We start from the raw sequence: 15,114 nt of genomic DNA on the forward strand, positions 1-15,114 counted from the left end.
AACTCATCGTGAATCCTGTTTTCCCTATGTGGTGTTAGACAACTGCTATCACACAACGCTGGACAGCACCTGGTTTAGATTCCTTGCTGGCGAGCACACAAGATGCAATGCCTGGTGAGTGATTTGGGTAGGGACGGGCCAAGAATAGCTCAGGAGTTGAAGTTTAATGAACGGTGGACAAAAATGCTGGAGAAACTCAGTGGGTGAGGCAGCATCTATGGAGTGAAGGAAATAGGCAATGTTTCGGGTTGACTCGAAACATTGCCTATTTCCTTCACTCCGTTGATGCTGCCTTACCCGCTGAGTTTCTCCAGCATTTTTGTCTACCTTCGATTTTCCAGCATCTGCAGTTCCTTCTTAAAGAAGTTTAATGGACGTTACTTGGAGAAACGAATGTCATTTGACTGGTTCCACATGGAACACTGCCCAGGCTAACTGACATTCCCACTCTTGGAATGTGGAAGTACTTTCTATAAAGACATGAAACCCAAATCCCATTTAATCTCGGGTGAACAGAAATAATTCTCTGTATCTCTTGTCTACGATTGTTACGACAAAGCCTGTCAATATCATAGCACAGTTTTTAGGAACTGTTTGTGTGTTGGTTGCTGAGTTTGCGTGACCACAATAGGGACAACAGCACAAACGAACACTCATTACTTGTGCAATGTATAGGGCTGTCTCGAGGATGTAAAGGTCACTCAATAAGCACAAGTTTTCAAATGACCCCGTTTCCATATTCATGGGAACAACCGCAGCTCGCCTCTCCTGTGAGCTTGCAGCTTTTCACACACACACCTCAGCTGCATCATTTCTTCAGTAAAAATTGTTTATCACTTTAATACTTTGAGCGTGGGGGGGGGGGGGGGGGAAAAAATAGGAAAAGTAAAGAATTTCACTGTTGACAATAAAGTATTCCATTCCACAATGTCTCCTAATTTGAATTTGCAAAGTTATACCAGAGTAATTTAGGAAATATAAATTTCAAATACTCAATCATAATAATAATAATAAATTTTATTTATGGGCACCTTTCAAGAGTCTCAAGGACGCCGTACAAAAATTTAGCAGGTAGAGGAAAAACATGTAAGGGGAATGAAATAAATAGTAGAGACATGACTAGTACACAAAGTAAAGACAGAATTCAATACAAAACACAATATGAGGCAATTAATGCACAGATGAAAAGGGAGGGGGACGTGGGGCTAAGGATAGGCAGAGGTGAAGAGATGGGTCTTGAGGCGGGACTGGAAGATGGTGAGGGACACAGAATTGCGGATCAGTTGGGGGAGGGAGTTCCAGAGCCTGGGAGCTGCCCTGGAGAAGGCTCTGGCCCCAAAACTGCGGAGGTTGGACTTGTGGATGGAGAGGAGACCGGCTGATGTGGATCTGAGGGACCGTGAGGGTTGGTAGGGGGAGAGGAGGTCAGTGAGATATGGGGGGGACAGATGGTGGAGGGCTTTGTAGGTGAGGACCAGGATTTTGTAGGTGATCCGGTGGGAGATGGGAAGCCAGTGAAGTTGAGAACTTCAAGTATCTAGGCATAAATATTACCAACAATGTGTCATGGACCAACAACATTAATGCATCAACCAAGAAGGCACATCAATGCCTCTACGTCCCTGGAACACTGAGGAAATCTGGCACGTCTCCAATGATTCTTACAAACGTATTCCGATGCACCATAGAAAATATACTTGGTTAGGGGGGGGAAGATGTCACGCCGGCAGTTGCAAATGAAAAGGTCTAAAGAAGGTAGAGGGCCATCCGGGGAGTACAGGGAGGGGGTCCAGTGGAGACGGGAGAAGGGGTCATCACTCCTTCCCATAGACAAAGGCACGGAGGCAACGGAAGAAGTGCTCTTATCTGATAATACTTTTGAGAAGAGTATTATCTGATCTGATTGGATAACATGAAAAGCAAAGCCTTTCACTCTACCTTGGTTCACGTGACAAAAATAAATCTAAACCTGAAATTTCAAGTCATGCACGTTGATAAATATGAGCTTAGAAAACAGTTCTAGAAGAACAGGTTACTAAAAGCCTACAGCTGAAGACTGTGTATCTGTTCCCAGAGTTTGTCAGATGGCAGTGTGAACTGGTTCAGAATGCTTCCCTTTCAATACGCAATAAGCAGATATCCAATCCAACTCAGTCTGGCAGAGACTTATTTTCTGCTAAATGGTGTAATCAGTACAATAAGTAGAACTTATTAGCCTTGATCATTGGGTTAAGTTGCATTCAGGCCCAAATAATGCTGTAGGGTCATCGAATGATAGAGTACAAAAGACAGCCACACAGTCCATGCACCTGCAATAAAGCTTCTCCTTCTTCATTGGTGTTTCACTCTCCACACTTGCCTATCTGATCCTCACTGATTTAAGAGAAATAAATTTCCCCTTCTACAATCTCTCCATTTACCCGCAGGTTTTTTTATGTTCAGGACCAATCTGCTAAATCTCTGCACTCACTCCAATGCGTTGATATCTTTTGATATGTAGGCCAAAAGTGGTGTTAACATTCCAGCTGGGATCTAACCCGGGATTCAAGGAAGTTTAACATGCCTTCCATGCTATTGAAATCTAATCTTTTACGCACAAATACACGGATCCCTTCAGTTTTGTTTTTAAATGCTCTCTTATCCCTGCAATGAGTCCTCTGTGGCAGTTCCAGCCAATCACATATATGCCAGAGATGCTGCCTGACCCGCTGAGCTATTCCAGTACTTTGTATCCTTTTGTGGAAACCAGCATCTGCAGTTCCATGTCTCTCTACATGCCCATTGTACAGTGGGTAGGATCAGAATAAATCTAGAGGCTACAATTTTCTGTCAGGGTTAGGTTAAACCACTAAGGCATGCTTCTGCACAGTCAGTGCTTTAAAAACAGATAGGTTCGAGTAAAACAATTGGTGCCCAGAATTCAGAAATAAAAAACAAAAATTCAGTTTCGCTCTCCACGGATGCTGCCTGACCCGCTGAATATTTCCAGCATATTTTCTAATTACTGATGGCCTCAGGGACGTGGTCACATTAGGATGGGTTTGAACTGGAATCGTGCTGCCTCTTTAAAATCTTTAACATGCCACAAGCTGAAGCTGCAAAGTCTATTTCACCGCATAACCTACTATAACAAAAGCTGATTATAATTATTACTCAACTCTGTGTCCGTTTGCATTTGGCCTGAGGGGATTATATCAGATGCAATTCCAATCTCATTCTCATTGAAATTATGCTTTGTTTATTTTTTCAATTTATAGTAGAATGGATATAAACATTGAGTACACAGTGCTGCTGACCCGAGCCCAGTAATCTCTCCAGAATTCTACAGCAAGACCATTGTTACAACCGTTGAGACGGTTTCAACATTATCAGCAAATAATATCACACCTCAGCATTGTTTTGAATATTTTTCCACAAAATATAAGTTTGCTTTAACGTATGTGATGGGAATTGAAGTGGGTTTGGTGAGGTTACAACTCTGACAGTGACTGGGGCAATGGGTGTGGGATATGAAGTATTCCAGGAAACATTTAATTTTAATCATCAAATTGATTATTCAAGTGGATGTACGGTTGATATTGGATTATTATTATTGTCAAATGTACCTAGATATAGTGAAAAACTTTGTTTTGTGTGTTATCCAGGCGAATCATGCCATACATGTATACAATTATATCATATACAGGTAGTGCAAAAGGTGAGAAGGAAAAAGTGCAGAATATATAGTGTTACAGCTGCAGAGAATGTGCAGATTAAAAAGTGCAAGAGCTGCAACAAGGTACATTGGGAGATGTGGAGTGAGAGGGGAACGCAAGATCCACATGCCTTGTGGGGCACCACTGCATGGGAAAAGTGGTAGAAGGACTGGCTCTCTTCTATCGCATTAGTGTGAGGAGAGAGAAGGGAAGTTGAGGAGTGAAAGTTGGTCTGCAATGCTCGCTCGTGTTCCTTTGATTGAGTGAATGAATTGAGGGTCTATTCCTGCTGGAAGATGTGAAACAGTCAGAATGTAGTCAGCATTTGTTTCATTTGGGATGAGTCCACACTGCTCACTGACTGGCCCACCACATCTTGTGTTAAATCTGCAATGGAATATTATCATAGCTGCTGGAGTGCTTGTTCCCAATGGTTCCAGTTATGGCAATGGCTCAGTTGGTAACATATTGGCATCTGAGGCTGAAGTTGTGGGCTTCAGTCCTCAACTATCAGTCTTCAGATATCAGCACAAAGCTGATATTTTACATTACAACAGTAACCACACGTCTGAAACACCATTGGCGGTGAGGCACCTTGAAATGTGTAAAATTCTAAATCTTTCTTTCTTTTTAATACAGGATAATGATCAGAAAGAAAGGCATGCCGTTTTCTAATGGAGACATAATAAAGAATGGTGCGGCACAGTGGCACAGCCGGTGGAGCTGCTAGCCTCGCAGCAACAGAGACCCGGGTTTGATCCTGACTACAAGTGTTCTCTGTACAGAGTTTGTACCTTCTCCCTGGGACTGCGTGGGTTCTCTCCAGGTGCTTCAGTTTACTCCCACATTCTAAAGATGTGCAGGTTAGTAAGATACTTGTTTTCTGTAGAATTGTCCCTTGTGTGTAGGTGGAGAACTAGTATACACAGGTGATCACTGGTCAGCGTGGACTCGGTGGGGTGAAGGGCCTGTTTCCACACTGTATTTCTAAAACTAAAACAAAACTAAACTAAACTGCAGATGCTGAAATCTTGATCAAAACACTAACTGTTCGAGGAAATGATCTGCTGAGTTCCTCCAGCACTTTGCATTTTTGTGCCTTTTTCTAATGCCCCTTCACATTTCATCATATGTATAACACTTTACTGCCCCCTGCCCCCCCCCCCCCCCCCCCCCCCCCCCCCCCCCCCCCCCCCCCCCCCCCCCCCCCCCCCCCCCCCCCCCCCCCACCTGATTCTGACCTCTGGTGCCGTCCGTGCAGAGTTTGCATGTTCTCCCTATGACTGCATGGATTTTCCCCACATACATGCTCCAGTTTGTCTGCAGATCCTGTCAATTTCTGCAAATGGGTGGTGTGTGAATTGTAAGGGGAAAGAGAGGAGGGCGGTGCAAACAAAGGGCAGTTGAGACAGAATAGGTTATTTTGGAAATAAAAGGAGAACTGGGACTGTTGGGATATCTCCGAGCCTGTATTCTCGATGGGCTGAATGGCCTCCTTCTCCGTTGGAAAATGTATGAAAACGTGGTCAGTTGAGCTGTTCACTGAGTCTGGCCATCCAATAGGAAAAGTGAAAAAAATAATGCTGCTGAGATTCTCACTGTACAATCTTTTAAATTATTTATATAAATCATTTCCCTTGGAATCTACAATCCTAAATATTCAGCCAACTCATTTTTCAAAGGGCTGTGAAAAAACATCCTCACTGACCTGTAACTTGGTGCGAAAAGTGTTTGACTCTCATCATTACAGTTAAAATGAATACATACTTTGCTATTAACAATTAGCTCTATTTTACAATAACAGTAATTTCATAATTGTTCAAAACACTAAAGGCAAAAAATTACACATTTCCAACTAACTGGTTTATTGAATCTCAGATAGTTATTATAACCTGTAATTAACATCCCAATATACAGCAACAGGGTAGGGAAAGATCATACCATCCATGAAAACAAGCGTAGATCCCACAATGGTCAAAGAATAATGAGCAGACATATCCTTCCTCCTCTCCTTCACTCATGGTGACCACAAAATTATTAGCAAACATGTACCATGGGGTTAGCGGGGAGTGCAGTTGCCTCGCAACTCCATAACTTCACAAGTCATTGGAGCATATTTAGGCCATTCGGCCCATCAGCTTTTCTCTGCCATTTCATCATGGCTGATCGATCTTTCCCTCTCAACCTAATTCTCCTGCCTTGTCCCCTTTGACACCTTTACTAATCAAGAATCTGTCAATCTCCACTGTAAAAATACCCAATAACCTGGCCCCCACAGCTGTCTGTGGCAATGAATTCCTCTGACTAAAGAAATTCCTCCTCATCTTTCTATAGTTCTGTCCTTTTATTTTGAGCTCCAGTGATGTGAATTTGATTCTGACCTCAGCTGCCATCTGCATGTCGTTTACAGGTCCCCCCTGTGATTTAGTGGAGTTCCATGAGCATTCTGCTTTCCTCACACCCTAAAGGTGTGCCAGTTGGTGGGTTTATGTGGCCATTGTAACTTATCCCTGGTGTAGTTGGTAAAAAAATCGGAGGTGGGGGTAGTTAGAATATAGAACAGTACAGCACAGGAACAAGCCCTGTGGTCCATAATGTCTATGCCAAGCATGAAGCCAAGATAAACTAATCTATTTTGCCTGCACATAATATATATCCCTCCATTCTTTGCATATCCATGTGCCTATCCTAAAAACCTCTTAAATGTCACACCCCAATCCCAACATGAATGATGACCAGAGTATGATATGATTAACCTATAATTAAAACAGCCACCTTCCTTGTGCCAGATACAATTTCAGGCATTGGGGACTTTCCCCTCAATGCACTTTAAGCATCTGTCAAGAAGGCTCCTTGTGCAGCAATTAGTCAAACACTGCATTAAACATCACTCTCCATATCCATGCCATTGAATGCATACAAGGACGAATCTCAGAGTAAGAACATATGTCAAAAACAGAAGATGTCCCGAATAATGACTGAAACAGTGGAAGAGAAGCCTGCTCATCTCCTTTCATTTGTTCCATTGTTCAACAAGCTCATGCCTAATCTATACTTTGCTTAGGTTTACCTTTTGTAATTTCAGAATCATTCAGAATCAAATGTAACCAATCTTGCTATTGAAACTTTCCACTGACAATTCCCACTCTGTGCCGGAAGAATTCCTTGGGGAGACGTTTCCTTTTCAGGATTCCAGACCTCTCCGTGTGAAGCCTTGCTTTTTCGGAATGGCCCCTCCACCCCCACCCAACTCTGGTTTCCCCAGGCCCAATCAAATCCATTAATTGCCTTGAACACCCCCAGTCAGATTCCCCCTTGTATAATCTTTACAAATCAAAAATAAGGTGCATGGTTCCTTCTCCCTGTTAGTCCTTCAGTTTGTCAGACATATTTATTAATTTTTTGATGAATCAGAGTAACCTTCTACTCGTCACTATTTTCCCCCATCTTTACGGTCTTCCTCTGCCCACCTATTCCACGGCTGATTTATTACCAAGGCACTGCGATGACTTGTGCAGCCTGCAGTCAGTAATTCAGAGACTCTCTAATCTCCACAATCGGCTGCAGCAAATGTCAATTTGTTTTAACTGGACTTTAATTAATGAAGTAGTGTTTAATTTCAGATGTTAAATTGGACATAATAAAAAAGGGAATTAGAGACTGGGGAAAGGCGGTGATTATTCCCTGTGAAGGGAAATGAATTCTAAATTGGTGGCTTAAAAAGCTCAAACTTGTTGTATAACCCTGAGCTCATGTAATAGTGATCAGCCCACACCTGGGCAAAGCTGCATTACTTGACTAGCAGTCAAGAGCACTGGGGCTGAACCTGGTTGCAGTCCCTCAAAGGCAGAGCAGGAATTTAAATAGTTAGTTAAATACATTTTAAATTAAAAATTAAAAATCCTAATATTGGTAAAAAATGACCACAAAACCTCGTGGTTATTAAAGCTCATTTGGTTCACCAATGTACTTTGCCATTCTAGTTCAGTCCAACCACAGGTTCCAGACCCTTGACAATGTAGTTTGCCCTGTTTACTGTGCATTGCAGTGGCCCAGCAACTCAGTACAGGGGCAATTAGTGATGGGCTGTGCAGGTGCAGAAACCCTTGTTCCTACACTGCACCAGTTAGCTGATCTGCCTTCCATTTACTCTGCTGAGTGAAGTTGCATTATATCCACTTAGATGTAAAGCATGAATTTCTGACGGAATGGTGCTGTATCATCTGTCCACTGTGCTACTATTTATATAGAACAAGGCAATCACTGCAGTGTATTCTTACCCCCTCTCTATCCATCTCCATTCCCTTCTCTATTCCCCTAGTCCCATCTCACTCTCTGTATATCCTGTTCCTCACACTACCCTCCCATCATTAGCTTATCTCTCACTTACTTGCTCCCATTCTCTCTCCCATTTCCTTCTCTCCTTTCTTCCTATTTCTCTCTCCCCTTTCTCCTCAATCTTCCCGTGCTCCCAATTCTCCCCATCTCGTCCCTTCTCTAAATATTCCCTTTCTCTACTACATTCATCTCGCTGTGGCCCCCTCCCTCCCTCTCCCTCTGTATTCCTTTTCCTCTCCCAATCTATCCCTTTTCTCTTCCCACCCCTCCATCTCCCAATCCTACCCCCATCCCATTTCCACTTGCCCTCTCTCGCTCTAACTCTCGCTCTATGTGCCCAACCATTCTCCCTAATAATCAATTTCTTGCCCCCTCTCTCAGTACCCTCGCTTCTTGCATTGCTTGTCTCTTCCCACCCTCACCGCCTCTGTGTGTGTCCCTGTTCTCCCCCACTCACTGTCTCTCTCCCCCCGCCCCGTCCATGGTGCTGAAGTTGTCCCGCAGCGGCGCCACGTGACGCGGTGCCGCCGGTCCCGGGCTGCGAGCAGTCGGAGTTGTGAGCCTGCGAGTCCCCGTTCAAAGCAGGGGCAGGGAGCGGGCAGGGGCAGGGAGCGGGCTGCGCAGAGGAAATGATGTCGAGGCACATCTCTGGCGAGAATCTGATCTAATTACAGTTTGGTGGCTCGGCGAATTGCTCGGGCGGCAATGTGAGTGAGGCTTGTACCGGCGGCTGCGGCAAGATGCAGAAAGCAATCCGCCTGAATGACGGGCACCTCTCCTACCTGGGGCTGCTGGCCAAGAAGGACGGGAGCAGGAAGGGCTACCTGAGCAAGCGGAGCTCGGACAACACCAAATGGCACAACAAGTGGTTCGCCCTGCTCCAGAATATGCTGTTTTATTTTGAGAATGATTCCGCCTCGAAAGCCTCGGGTCTCTACTTGCTGGAGGGGTGTGTGTGCGAGCGAGCACCATCTCCCAAACCATCGCTGTCCGCCAAGGATTCCTTGGAGAAACAGGTAGGAGGCAAGCAGTCTGACTGTCAAAGCCCAACGCGCAATGTCCTCTGTTCAATACCCCATGGCCAATGGCCAATACCCAGTGTACAGGGTTTGAAGTCCAGGACCAACTCCTCATTATCCAGTATTCAATATCGAGTACCCACTGGCCACTGTATAACATCCAGTGCCCGTTCATCACTGTCCAATATCCATTGCCCACTAAGTAACATGCAGTGCCCAGTCCCCGCCATCCAATATCCAGTGCCCGGTAACATCCAGTGGCCAGCTCCCACCGTCCAATATCCAGTGCCCACTGGCCACTGAGTAATATGTAGCGCCCGCTCCCAGTGATCAACAGTCCACGCTCACACTCCCCATATCCAGTGGCTGCACTCCAGTGTTCAATACCCACTGCCCGTGTCCAGCTCGCGGTACCCAGTGCTCAGTCACGGCTCACCTGGATCCCCACATGCTCCAAGCGAGCGTTGCATTGCATTGCCTAAAAGGCGCCAGTCTTCACACGAGGGCGGGCTGTTTCAGTTCTCGCAATCCCAGTCTGTGTAAAATCCCTCAACTGGATCACTGGGTTGTTTATTTTCCTAATAATCTGAGTGCAATTACCGCAGAGACAATGCAACACACGCACTAGAGGGAAAGGTTGGAAATGTAACAATTTACATGAGTTTAAATCTATAACAGAAATGGGATTTCATATCGCTAACAGCAAGCAACAACCAAAGCAGTTTTAATATTATCGTGAAATCAACTTTTATTTTTGCACAAATGACTGCATATTTCTAATGTTTTGCCGGGCCCTGTAATTTCTAAATAATTAATCGGTAGTTGGCTTTGGCGAGTCTATTTTTACCGGTTAATCAGTCACCACACGTTTGCTAATGAAGGAAAACGGAGAGCGAGAGGGAGCGCGCCCGGCATCCGCGAATTTTAATTAATCTTTGAAGTGAAGCCTCTTCCTGCTGAGAATCCAATATTAAGAAGGAGCAAATCAATAAATTATGCAACAGGCCAGATGCGAGGTTTATCAAACTAGACAAAGTTAATTAACTGTTTCTAGGGCAGAGTGGGTGGAGGTGAGCGGCAGATGAGAGCGTGGTCGGGGTGGGTTTTGTTACCGTGTCAGAGGGGGCAAAATCGCGGGGCTCTCCAGCGCCTCCTCGTGTACCGAGAGGAGACTGCGGCCACTGCAACCCCTCGCTCCAGCGAGCACGGTGATGACTCTCATATTTTCCTTCAATATCCAATTACAGTTTTTTTATTACTGATGTCAAAACACTTAAATCAACAGCGGCTGTGTTTTATTGTAGAGGATGAAATCGTGCATTTGCAGGGGGTGACGGGCGGACATTTCCCCATGGAATAGACTTTCACTGTGGGAATGTTCTTGATCGATTGTTAAATAAACATCGATACAACCCTCTGTCTGTCACTGGTTAAATATCACTGAGCCTCTGCGCTGTGTAACCAAGTGTGCAAAAGTATTCCCAAATTAAACATCTCCCCGTTGTCCGCAGTCTCACTGTTTATATGTTGTCTTTATTTCAGGCTCCAATATTTATGTCAATGTCTGACACATTAATGTTCCGCAGTGTCAAGTGAAACACCAAACTGCAGCCAGCTGCCGCTTCCGGGATTACCGTTCATTTTTAGAGAAGTCGAAGCAAAATTAAAATATCCACTGGATTCGCCGCATACAGATTGTACATAAATCAAATCGGGCGCGGATTAATCTGAATGTGACTGATTGTCGGAGTCTGGCGGCTGCGGTGGGAAGTGAAGCGGAGGGTGATTGCAGATCATTGCAGGGGGGTTCAGACCGAGCCGCAGACGCCTCTGTCAGGGTGGTGAACACAACAAGGCGACGCGGCCACTGGGGTATATCTTCCTTCTTCAAAGGCTCCAATAGACAGTCACTTATACACACAAACACTGACAGACACATGCGCTCACTTACACTGAAACACACACACACATATGGAGGCAGAGACACAAGCACGTATAGATAAACACATATATAGACATATTGAAGGACACACACACAATATGAGTGATTCAAGTTCTAATTTCAAATTGAAAGAAACCAACAAACACAAACACGGGATTAGTTCGGACTTTAGTCCACGGGGACCTGGGATCGGCCAGTCAAGTGAAGCAAGGCTGTTCTATGGCAGTGAGGACCCAGTCTGTCCCGCTGAGATCAAGGTTACTCACAATGCCACCTGTGCAAAGGGAGCTTCGCCCTGCCTGGTCCATGTGGATGTAAAAAATCTCCCTGGTGAGGGCAAAGTGCAAAATTTAACAGAGGTAAGCTCCTTGACTGCCACTAGAGAATGACAAGGTGGCAGATGTGGCAGGATGGAAAGGGAAGGCAGCTGGAGGTGGGATGGGGCTGATGGGTGCGGCTCAGGGCTGTGATGGAGGCAGTATCAAGAGAAATCTTCAGGCATCCATGAGATGTTGTGAATGTTTACTATGCTTTTGTTGCCAGTGCACTCCCCTATGCAAGTCTGGTCTGCATCGTAAATGCACATTAACCAGGCAGCTCGGTTCCTATTTCATGGACATTTATTATTGCTCTGATTTCTTCCTGCCATTGAGGGAGATTTCACAGGAGATTATGTGAAATAACCTGTGACTGCAGTGCCTTTGTTGATAGTACACTAGCACAAAGCAGCAGTGATGGTGGGCTCATTGCATGATTATCAGGGACCCTGTGTCCCTGTTTTCTCCTAGTTCTTCATAAGCTTTCAGCCTCAGCCTTAGTCTGGTATGCATTGGAGGCTATGCCGTGGGACTTGTTAGTTGCGGCTGCAGATGGTGTTCCCTTCAGTCCCGACTCTCTGCCAAGTTGTTCGCAGTTCATTCTGCTGCTCACTGAACACAAGCCCTGAATCGTGGGCTTCCTCCACTTGTGCCATTTTGCCCCTAAGACCAGGGTTGCAACATGGATTCCAAAAGGGCTGGATAGTATTGCCAACCTTCAGAATACCCAGCAGCTTTAAGAGGAGTGAGATTTTCATTTCTGTTTAAATACTTTTGATAATTAATTACAAGCAATGGGACTTGGGGGTGAAGGGCTGTTTGACTGAAGGCAAGGCTTCAACCAATCACTTAATATTGGGCCGTTACTTTATAATTGGCTGTGGAAAAGCAAGACCACATGAGCATGGGTGTTAGCTGACAAAGGGTGAAATGTTAGGAGGTAATGGGGAAGGATAAATGCAGGATATCATTCAATTAGAGTCATGTGGAGAAAGCCACCTGACCAACCTTCATGGATAGAGAAAGTGAGTGAGCCAGGTTCCCGAAGGATCAGAGCCCCTGTCTTTGCGCACATCTAACTCTTGTTTGAGACAGTGGACTGCATATGTGCACACAGAGCCTTGCACAATCAACTGCCAATGTTTACACCATTGGTCTCTGGTAGCAACATATATAGGGGAGTCACTTTGCAATCCACTTCAATTAAGTTTATTACTGGGTATATTGGGAGCTTGTGTGCAGAATGTACACTTACCTACATGCAACTGAAATTACTTTGAAAGCACTTTATTGGTTGTGATGTGTTGGGCGTTCCGACAGAGAACACTTTTATGACCATACCCCTCCCTACACAACCCCCTACATCTCTACAGTGCTCTTCCAATTCTGGACTTTTCTTCCCCCAATGTAATGGTTGCACCCACCTCTCCTTAAAACTCCCCTCTCTGACCAGGCCTCTACTCCGTTGCTTTTATATCGTCTTCTTAACTGCATCTGCACCAATGTTCGTGTTCTCTTGACAATCATTTCTGTGAAATGCTTTGGTCCTTGCAAAATAAATGCAAGTTGTCGTTGTTGACAGTGCCTGTCATTGGATGTGACATTTTATCTCAGCCCTGCCCATTCTTATTACTACCTAAATTGGCACCTTGCATCCTGTGAACGCTGTGTTGTGGCTTCAATATCAAAATGACTTAAAGAGCTTTTGAAAAGGCAGAGAATAAGGAAGTGGTTATATATTGGTATTGGTTTATTATTGCCATGTATACAGTGAAAATCTTTATTTTGTGTAGTATCCAGGCAAGCCATACCATACATGAGTACACTGGGTCCTGCAAATGAGAAAATAAACACATGCAGAATATAGTGTCACAGCCACAGCGAATGTGCAGATAACACAGGAAGATCAGGAATTCATCCTCTTCATACAAACGGCCGGTTCACAAGTCTGATAACAGCAAAGAAGAAGCTGTTCTTGAATCTACTGGCCTGGCTTATAGATTGCTAAATATTTATCTTCCATATCGGGATACCTGAGCACAGTTATACAGGGAGCTATCTGTGTGAACAGATCATGGAGCCACTGTGACTGTTAGGGGTAGCAGCCCTGAACACCTCTGCACAGAGATGTTTAGATTCTGGTCAATTCTTCATCCCTGCCTCAGAAACCATTCGAGATTTTCCTTTTCACCAAAACTAATCGTATGTCAAAATATTATTGCAAAGTAAGGATTGTACATATTCACTTTTAAATTTAAACTGTATTTCAGCTGTGTTCTCCTGTCTAGTCAGCCTCTTCACCTGGAGACAATGATTGAAAGAATAAAACAGAAGGATTTACATCTACATACGATCACCACTCCAGCACTGTAAGAGGTGCTGTCTTTCAGATGATTAACTGAAGGCCTTATCTGTCTTCTCAAGTATTTTGAAGACCAAAAGGAAGATTGCCAGGTGCTGGCAATATTCTTTGTTGGCTACAGTGAAACAGATTATTGAGTCATTTTTCAGTGTCATTTGTCGGAGCTTGTTGTGTGTATATTTGCTTCTGCATTTCCAACATTATAAAGCTTCAAAGATACATCATCGTGAAGCACTTTACATCATCTTGCGATAAAGGTGCCATAAATATGTAAAACAATGTTTTGTTTCTTGTTGTGTTGTTAGTTATTGAAATATATTCAATGATTTTTGTTTTACTTATGGGAGTAAAGTCATTTTCAATATTAGCAGCTAAATGCTTCGAACAGACAGTGTTGTCTCTCTGAAATTATCACATCTGACTAGTTTGTTTTTCTTGTTCTGAGTGAATCTCGTTGTCAGCAGCATTCGACAAGATGACAACATTCATACAGTGTTGAGTGCACCAAGGCTTGTACATCTATAATCACTGCATAATGTTCAAGATCTGATTACTCCAGTCATTTACTATTATTATCATAAATTATGTTTTCTCTTTTTGTAAATAAGTGTGGAGAATCTCTATTGTCAGTGTATAATTCATCACCTGTTAAGCTGAACAAGATCAGGAATATACAAGCATCGATTCCCTAGCTGTGCTGAGTTCACTGACTTCTCTTTAAAACTCGTTCTTGTGGAGCAGTGGTTGCTGCCATTTATTGCCCACTTTTAGTTACCCTTGAGCTGGTGGGAATGAGCTTCCCTGGGCCACTGCACTATGCCAACTTTGCTTTGTACAGACTGAGAGGTTCATTAGGCAGCTATGGAGGGTTTTTGAGGCGTGTGGTATGGGAATTCCATGGTCTAGCAACGATGTCCCTCCATTGGGCAACTCTCCTGGCTTCAGAGGGTGACTTGGAAGTAATAGAATTCTGGAGTATTGATCAAAAGACATTAGTTCAAATTCTATTGCACAGATTGGGTGAATGACCCGTTAGAATAATGGTGTGGCCATTTCAGAAGACAGTTACATGTCACGTGATAGATTGGTAGGTCCATAGTCTAAAATGTAGATTTCCTTCCTTGAACCAGACAGGATTTACAACAATTCCATTTGTCCATGGTTATTGATATTGATAATACAGCAGGAGAAACAACATTGCAGTAATTAAATAAATCTAAAATAAATAAACTCTTATCATTAAAGGTAACCATGAAGCTATGGAATTGTTGTAACCCTGCCTGGTTCAAGGAAAGAAATCTACATTTTGGGCTATAGATCTACCGATCTATCACCCAACATCTAACTGGATGTAATTAAAATGCCCACGCCAATATTCTAATGGGCAATTGACTTGATCTGTGCATTTTCATGCTGGTTTGATATCCAAGATCAACACGAT

At 43.9% G+C, this 15,114-nt stretch overlaps 1 protein-coding gene across 3 annotated transcripts in view; it reads left to right on the forward strand.

Moving 5' to 3' along the window:
• Positions 1-8,564: 8,564 nt before the first annotated feature.
• Positions 8,565-15,114, forward strand: part of rasgrf1 (Ras protein specific guanine nucleotide releasing factor 1) — a 57,181-nt gene continuing 50,631 nt past the window's right edge. For 2 of the 3 annotated variants that reach the window (XM_055661361.1, XM_055661362.1), the window contains exon 1: positions 8,565-9,049. In XM_055661361.1, coding sequence (XP_055517336.1) covers positions 8,774-9,049 — 276 coding nt within the window. In that variant the 5' untranslated portion in view covers positions 8,565-8,773. The remainder of the gene's footprint in view (positions 9,050-15,114) is intronic. The other variant, XM_055661363.1, reaches the window with a different exon arrangement.

The sequence above is a fragment of the Leucoraja erinacea genome, chromosome 33, assembly GCF_028641065.1.
Source record: "Leucoraja erinacea ecotype New England chromosome 33, Leri_hhj_1, whole genome shotgun sequence".
Taxonomy (NCBI): domain Eukaryota; kingdom Metazoa; phylum Chordata; class Chondrichthyes; order Rajiformes; family Rajidae; genus Leucoraja; species Leucoraja erinaceus.